The sequence below is a fragment of the Limulus polyphemus genome, unplaced genomic scaffold (assembly GCF_000517525.1).
Source record: "Limulus polyphemus unplaced genomic scaffold, Limulus_polyphemus-2.1.2 Scaffold12644, whole genome shotgun sequence".
NCBI lineage: Eukaryota > Metazoa > Arthropoda > Merostomata > Xiphosura > Limulidae > Limulus > Limulus polyphemus.
In genome coordinates, this window is record NW_013678254.1 from 2,007 (window position 1) to 10,818 (window position 8,812).

At 34.1% G+C, this 8,812-nt stretch overlaps 1 protein-coding gene across 1 annotated transcript; it reads left to right on the top strand.

The window, feature by feature from the left end:
- Positions 1–604: 604 nt before the first annotated feature.
- LOC106477055 lies at positions 605–7,468 on the top strand (the record flags this gene model as incomplete). The annotated part of the gene is made up of 6 exons (XM_022380761.1): positions 605–730; positions 902–961; positions 3,117–3,225; positions 3,346–3,479; positions 6,076–6,168; positions 7,388–7,468. Coding segments are annotated over 6 exons (603 nt in total), but the record flags the coding sequence as incomplete, so codon positions are not given.
- Positions 7,469–8,812: the final 1,344 nt, after the last annotated feature.

Here is an 8,812-nt window from a genome sequence, read left to right on the forward strand (position 1 = left end):
TATGTAATTCATACTGTAGTTTCCTGAGCTAACCGTTGACTACATGGATGGGTTTTTGTTGGTAATGTTACATCTGTAGTTTCCTGAGCTAACCGTTGACTACATGGACGGGTTTATGTTGGGAATGTTACATCTGTAGTTTCCTGAGTTCACCGTTGACTACATGGATGGGTTTAGGTTGGGAATGTTACACCTGTAGTTTTCTGAGTTAACCCTTGACTACATGGATGGGTTTAGGTTGGTAATGTTACACCTGTAGTTTCCTGAGTTAAATCCCTATTAATTTCTGTAGAAGGAAAGTTTTTTTTCTGGGGGGTGGGGTGGGTGGGGGGTTGTTATATGAACGACTTAATTTTATATTCGGATTTTCTGTGTATCGTATTTATGTGTGAACTGTTATGTCTGCTCGTCTTACAACCACACTGTGTCTTGCCTGGCTATCGATCGTCTAATTATTTGTTTGACTCTGTACCTATCTTTCAGTTTTTCAAATTATTCACACAATACATCCAGGAATATTATTCTCTCACTTTCTTACACCTTCCGTCCATTAACATATATCGCCTACAGCTATAACGTACAAAATATTTATTTATATTTGTAGCAACCACATGGAGTATTTTGTGAAGATAAAAAGCCTGGACAAAAGCTGCCAACCTTTCCAGACTATGTGAAATTTGGGGCAGAAAGCGAGATTGAAGCTCCAGACAGAGTGAAACAACAACTAAAGGTAAAGATTCAGATTAGATTAAATTTGGGGCAGAAAGCGAGATTGAAGCTCCAGGCAGAGTGAAACAACAACTAAAGGTAAAGATTCAGATTAGATGAAATTTGGGGCAGAAAGCGAGATTGAAGCTCCAGACAGAGTGAAACAACAACTAAAGATAAAGATTCAGATTAGATTAAAATTGGCGCAGAAAGCGAGATTGAAGCTCCAGGCAGAGTGAAACAACAACTAAAGGTAAATATTCAGATTAGATGAAATTTGGGGCAGAAAGCGAGATTGAAGCTCCAGATAGGGTTATACAACGACTAAAGGTAAAAAAGAGTTTAATATAACGTTTAGAACAAGCGTTTTTTTTTATTTTGCCACTGGGTGACTTTCAATAAGTTTGATTATCGGTTTATTGATCTGGTTTGAAAGAAGAATCAAGTGATTAAATACTGAGCAGTGAGTTGAGAAGAGTTCATATCAACGTTTATATGAATATCGGTATTTTGTAGTTTGATATCTTAAAAAAAATTGAAAAACAGAAGGATCTTCTTAGAAATTTCCAAGGAGTTAACCTTTCCAGTTTTCTAGTGAGTTAAAAATCTTAGGTTTATTGGGAGTTAACCTTTCCAGTTTTCTAGTGAGTTAACCTCTTCAGTTTTCTAGGGAGTTAAAAAATCTTAGGTTTATTGGGAGTTAACCTTTCCAGTTTTCTAGTGAGTTAACCTCTTCAGTTTTCTAGGGAGTTAAAAATCTTAGGTTTATTGGGAGTTAACCTTTCCAGTTTTCTAGTGAGTCAACATCTTCAGTTTTCTAGGGAGTTAATAATCTTAGGTTTGATAGGGAGTTAACCTCTCCAGTTTTGCATGTTGTTTTGTAAATGACGTTGGTATTGTGTGAATATTTTGATAATGTAGTCATTTTATTAAGAGTTACTTTTACTTCTGGAACTTTAAGAATTACTGTTACATTTGATCCACCGTAGAAATTAAGATCTTGATATGACTTTCACAGTACACTTTATAATATCTTTATGGAATGAAACTAAACGTTTCGAATTTAATTTCAGAAACACGACTTTGAAATGTAAAAGATAATTATGTACGTTTTACTTCAAGCTATTAAGAGAATTGTCGAGGTAAGGTTGAAATCCCTCTGGTGGTTTGATTGAGCAAACTAGATGAGGAAAAAAACCTGGCATGGGCAGGTGGTTAGGGCACTCGACTGTAAATTTGCAGATTGCGGGTTCGAATCCCCGTCTCACCAAACATGCTCGCCCTATAAGCCGTGGGTTGTGTTATAATGTGATGGTCAATCCTATTAGTCGTTGATGAAAGAGTAATTCAAGAGTTGGCGGTGGGTGGTAATGAGTAGCTGTCTTCCATCTAATCTTTCACTGCTAAATAAGGGGGGGGGGAGATAGCGCAGATACCTCTCGTGTAGTTTTGCGCAAAATTTCAAATAAACCAAACCAAACCTGACAACTGTTGAATAAGGAGGCAAAGGTCTAGATTGACCCACCCAGGTCCAAACAAGAACCTAGATACCGATGAAACAGAAAAAACTATTGAATTACCATAACGTGATTGGTGGCGTCCTCTATATTTCAGTTTTGTGTGTGTGTGTGTGCAAGACTACAATTTGTTACACAAAATTGAAAATAAATAGTCATATTTAGTCACTAAAACGTTAACAGTACAGACATTAAAGTCCCCTAGAGTCCCTATAACTGGAAGTGGTGCTGTATAAAAGCGTGACTTGTTTACTGTCTTGATAAACTTAGCATGTGTATATTAGTCAGTTGCGTCTTAAAGAGAGTGATAACAACAATGACTCCCTGAAATCTCTAGCACAGTTATACAATATTTCGATCAGATCCTTGGATGGTAGGAGGTCTTAGTGGAATATTGTGTGTGTGTGTTATACTGTTAAATAACATTTGTTTGTTTCTTTGTTATACAAAGTTACATTAGGGCTATCTGTACACAGCAATCTTTATTTTCGAACTGATAGACTAAAATCAAAGGGGTCAACCTCAAACCCTTGATTGAATAGTGGGAATTGACTGTCACTCTTATAACGCACACATGGCCTAAAAAAAACAAACACAACCTGATTTAGCGATAATAGAGCCCGAATTATGGACTCTCGGAATGTGTGTTGAGAAGCACGTGTTAAAAAGGGCAAAGATTACTAGCATTGAGAAGCAAGTGTTAAAAAGGGCAAAGATTACTAGCATTGAGAAGCAAGTGTTAAAAAGGGCAAAGATTACTAGCATTCTAAATGTTGCGGTTTTTCCCGATGGAATTGATACTCAGTTTCCATAAGATGGCAAAGTCACTTATATACTGTTTGTATTGAACTTACAATTTAGATTCATAATATTTTATATTATATTATTTAGGTCTGGTATGATAAGAACCACCAAGTTCTTAGAACTGATGTAATTTCTATGGCAACATCTGGACCAGTAATCCCTGATTACGTTACTTACTTGAAGGATTACAAAGCAGGTGAGTGAGAGATTATCCGTTTGTGTACCTATCTGTCGATATGCAAGTTGTTTGTTCCCTCTATCTGTCTATTTAAGTTTCTTACTTACACATTCTAGCTTTTTCTTCTACTTCGTTCAGGTATTAGCTACGTGATTAATAAGATAACTGGAACTTGTACAATAAACGCCATGAAGGAAACTCCAGCACCTTCTGTATCTGAGATAGTGTGGGGAATGGATCTGAGCAGTAGCCAAGTGCAGTTCATTGGAGAGGTAATATTTTTATCTCAAAGTAGGATTATCTTTACTGTTAATTCCATTTATTCTGCATTTATAAAATACTACTTCCTGAGTTCTATCTTTACTGTTAATTCCATTTATTCTGCATGTATAAAATACTACTTCCTGAGTTGTATCTTTACTGTTAATTCCATTCATTCTGCGTGTATAAAATACTACTTCCTGGGATGTATCTTTACAATTAATTCTATTTATTCTGCGTGTATAAAATACTACTTCCTGGGATGCATCTTTACAACTAATTCTATTTATTTTGCGTGTATAAAATACTACTTCCTGGGATGTATCTTTACAATTAATTCTATTTATTCTGCGTGTATAAAATACTACTTCCTGAGTTGTATCTTTACTGTTAATTCCATTTATTCTGCGTGTATAAAATACTACTTCCTGGGATGTATCTTTACTGTTAATTCCATTTATTCTGCGTGTATAAAACACTACTTCCTAGGACATATCTTTACTGTTGATTCCATTTATTCTGCGTGTAGTAAAATACTACTTACTGGGATGTATCTTTACTGTTAATTCCATTTATTCTGCGTGTGTAAAACACTACCTCCTGGGATGTATCTTTACAATTAATTCTATTTATTCTGCGTGTATAAAATACTACTTGCTCGGATGTATCTTTACAATTAATTCTATTTATTCTGTGTGTATAAAATACTACTTGCTCGGATGTATCTTTACTATTCATGTTTATATTGGACGAGGTACACAGAGCCATAAATACATCTAAAGCTAGAGGACCTCCAAATTCAGATGATGTAAAAATCTACATTTTAAAGAACTTACGAATATAGACCTGTTGCAGTTAGTGTTGGAGTACAAACGGAGCTAGGCAACATGTGGAATACCAGAATATGGACTGATTCTATATCAAATCTTCAGTGGAACCCATAAAGGAATCACTCTCATTTCAAATTTTACAAAATATCATTGGCAAGATATGCTAAAAAAGGCTATATGTAGAAAACTTGCCCATCACATTGAATCACTAATATTATCATCATTACATGGTTATGGTCGTAGAAGAGTATTATCCCCTACGTATAGCGTGCCCTTAATTCATTGTTCATATCTTTATTATCAATTTTCCTAATTCATTGTACATACGACACTGTAAAATTCTATTGCTTCATTGTATTGTTTATTGTCTCTACATAATCAACAGTTTTATGATGTATAGTTTCCAATTATTAGTTACATAATATTACATTGTTTTATGGTGCATAAAATTCATATTGTGTAATTATTACTTGATCTTTTACGAAACAACACGTTTAGAATACTGTGTTTCGTATCCACAAATATGGTTGGAATACCTGAGGGGCGAGAGAAATTTTCATATATTTTAAATGTTTACAAAAACTTTAATATTGATGGTTGAGTTTCTCCAGTGAGAACTCCTAGACGGATGCCATTTTTCTGACGTTTCATCAAGTTATATTTCCAAACGTTTTAGAAACGAAAATAAGTGTTGCGTCAGCGAGGTCACGTGACTAGTATCACGCACCCGTTTTCTAGAAATATCCTGTTCCTTCGGGAGTGCCCTAGCATTTGCTAGATTGGGGGTGGGCTGGTATATATAAGATGGTTACGGCGTGACGGGACAACAGTGTAATGAGTAATTGAATGTATGCAGACAAAATATTGTTGGCCACGTGAGACGTGAATTATAGTGTTGTTATAGAGCGACTGTTGAAATTAAGTGTATCGGTAAAGTTGTATTCGGAAAGAATAAACCAGTTTTATTTAAGAAAGGACTTGTGTCGCTAAAGTTTCGTCGGAACGAATTTACAGAAAATTAACTAACGACTGGAGACGTAACAAATTGGTGTCAGAAGTGGGATAAAAAAAAAAAAGAAAACGGGTGGCATGATACTAGTCACATGACCTCGCTGACGCAACATAAGTTTTGTTTGTTTTAGCACAAAGCTACATAACCGTCTATGTCCTCCGCGAGGAATTTAACCACGGATGTTAATGTTATAAGCCCTCAAGCTTATTATTGATACCCGGAGGTACGAAATACAATAGGTGTCTAATGCATCTCATACATTGAATTATTACTTCCTGAAAGTTACATCCGAGATCTGTTTATCATAGAAGTTATCCAAGACCTTAGAACGTAAGCCTAAAAGTCAGTTTAGTCAAGGTTTAAATTATACCGATTCTATCGGTTCGTGTAAGCTCTAACAATCTAGAAAGTTAAAGAATAAGTTATCCTGAAAGACCTATATGCTCTTTATTACTGATTTTCCACGAGTCCAGTACAAAGACTGGTTGTTTCTAATTGCAATTTATCGACTTAAAACTGTGTGTGTATGTATTTTGTTTTTAAATTTAAGAAGCATTCAGTATCAATTCAGACTCCATTTTCTTAGGACAGACGAAACCTACATATCAAAATAGCAACATGATATTTCCTTTGGTATTTACAAGTTGAGAGGTGTTTTTATTTTCAAGCTTTATTTCACACAGTAAAATGTTTAATATATTTGTTATTTGTGATAAAAACATTTTATATATACTATTATTATTATGTTTTATTAAACTTACCCAGAGACCGTGTAGAGGGCAGCAGTGTCTTGTCTGGACAGCAATGACTAAATTAAATGAAAATACACAAGAGGTTTCAGACATATATATATTGAAGGTAAGAACAAATCATTTTTGGTTTAAGCTGTTATTAGCATTCTGTGAACATAACATTAACTACATTCGTGTTTTCCTATATTATTTTTCTTGTTGAATTTCCTTACTAAATTTAGATTGTATTTTACAGGGTAGTTTCTTCTTCTACATAGTGTTTGTATCGGAAATTCTCGCAAAGCTTCTCAATGTCTGTCTGCTCTAGTCATCTTTAATTTTATACTCGCAGATTAAAGGGAAGGTCACCAGTTAACCTCTCCCATCTTCAACTCTTGGGCTACTCTAAATGGATAATGAGATTCGACCATCATTCTTATAACGTACACAGACATGTAACGAATTACAAACTCTCGAATTCACAGTCTGGACACGTCAATCACTAAGCCACGCTCGGCTAAATACCAAAGAAACCATAAATAAGAAATTTGTAATGCTTGAATATAAACATTTCACCCAACTACATTAAAATCAGAACAGATGATACAGTAGTAACAATTGACAGTTGGGGTAGCTGATATAGTAGTGACGGTGGATACAATAGTGAAAACTGATGACGTCAACATGACGTTCTTGAATAATATGACATTGCCATGGAATTCTTTATAGAGTATGAATTGTTTTCTTTATTTTGTTTGCTGGGAACCGTTACTAGTTTATAACAATGGCATAACAAAATTGAACAATGGTGTAGGCAAGTTTGAAAAGTCACGTGACAAGACAATGCTGTGGTTACTACCATTGTTAAACGAACAAAAGCTTTGTATCAACTCTAGTGAAAATAAAGACAGAAAACAAGGAAATAACTTGTCTGAAGAAAACAATATTTGATTAGTAATGGATACGTCACTCAAACTATCAATTCTTTGGTTGGATGATGTTTGAGAGAGTTTGTTAAAGAACTGGGTGAAGAATTAACTAATTATTTCCTTAGGGTGCTGTTTGAGAGAGACTGAAAAAGGATTGGGTGAAAAATTAATTAATTGGTTGGTTAGGGTGCTGTTTGATAAAGTATGTTAAAGAACTGGGTTAAGAATTAATTAATTCTTTGGTTAGGGTGCTGTTAGAGAGAAGAGAGAAAAATAATTGTTAATAATTGACTAATTCTGTGTTACTCTTTCCTAATGTTAATTAATTGTAACTAACTATTGATGTTAAGTCTGTATTCACATATTAATATATTTAATTTATCTCGTCACAGTAAACATTTAAATTCGTTTTTTTAGGACACAGTGGTGGAGAACGATGCTGTTAGAGTTTCATCTATTCCAGTTGGTGTTAGAGTATACATTGCTAGAAACAATCAGGTGAGTTTGTCAATCTGCTCCCCAGTGGTACAGCAGTAAGTCTGCGGAGTTATAACGTTAGAAACCGGATTTCGATACCTGTGGTGGGCACAACATAAATAGCCCATTGTGTAAATTTGTGTTTAACTACAAACTATCTATTATCCTCTTTTATGATAGTAGCTTTCCAAGAATTGAGAAAAATCCTGCACGAAAAGATAATTAAAAAATGTTACTTTCATTAGCAAGATTGATTTCGTTTAATATATGTATTTTTATTGTTATTAATTTATTAATATAATTTTATTATAGGGATTATTTTACATTACTAGCTTAGTGTGTGGATCTAGGACTAAACTAAATCTCATAAGTTTGCCGAACCTGTTGCATTATTATTGGGATGATGACCGAAAATGTCGTTAACAGTGAGGGAAATGAACTGATGTAATAATGCATACTAATCTGTGTAAGTAAGAAAATAAGAGCAGTGTATTTAATTAGCTGTACTCATAACTAGGTTGTTTTGTTTCTGATCTATGTCGGTTGTTAGCTTCTAATAAAAATTAATATTAATACTTTATTGAAAATAGTAACTAGGTTTTTAAGTTTAGGGGATTACATCACGAGAAGGAGCGTTACCCTTGTGGCGAGTTTCACTTCTTAGAAAGACTGGTAATGAAGAAGAATAAAAGCTGTTGTTGCGGTCGTGTTGAAAGAGAAGTCAAAATAGCGGGCTTTACAGTTGTCGATGTTAGATGTAACGTTTTAGTTGACATTTCAGAGACAAGTTTCTTTCTTTAGTTCTTCATTTTATTCTTTAAAGAGGGATTAGTTTTGTTATTATAACTTACATTACGAGAAAATTTTTGGAAACTACTAAATTGTTGACATAACTAAGCCTATAATGTCACTGTTGGCTCCGGTAATGAATTGTCTACAAGGTATAACTCAGCAGATATTATCATATTTCAGCTCATTAGGCTTGAATGACTGTTAATTAGTGATGAAACAGAAACGCAAACAATTGAGGATAAAGACAAAGTGCCATTTTTATGATAGACACTTCAAGGTGTCCTCTTCACATGTATTTAAAATATATAATTTAACAAATCTTTTCTGCCGATTATCAAGACATTATTATTTATTAAAACGTTTCAACCGATTATCAGGACATTATTCTTTAATAAGACGTTTCTATTGATGATTAGGAGAGTATTTCTCATTAAAACATTTTTTTTCTTCTGGCTACCATGACAATAAATAGTTTTAGGTTAAGAATAATGTTGCGTCATCGAGATCATGTGATTCTCACGGTCTCTACTTTCTAGAATTATCCTCTACTTTGGCGAATGTTCTAGTTCTTCC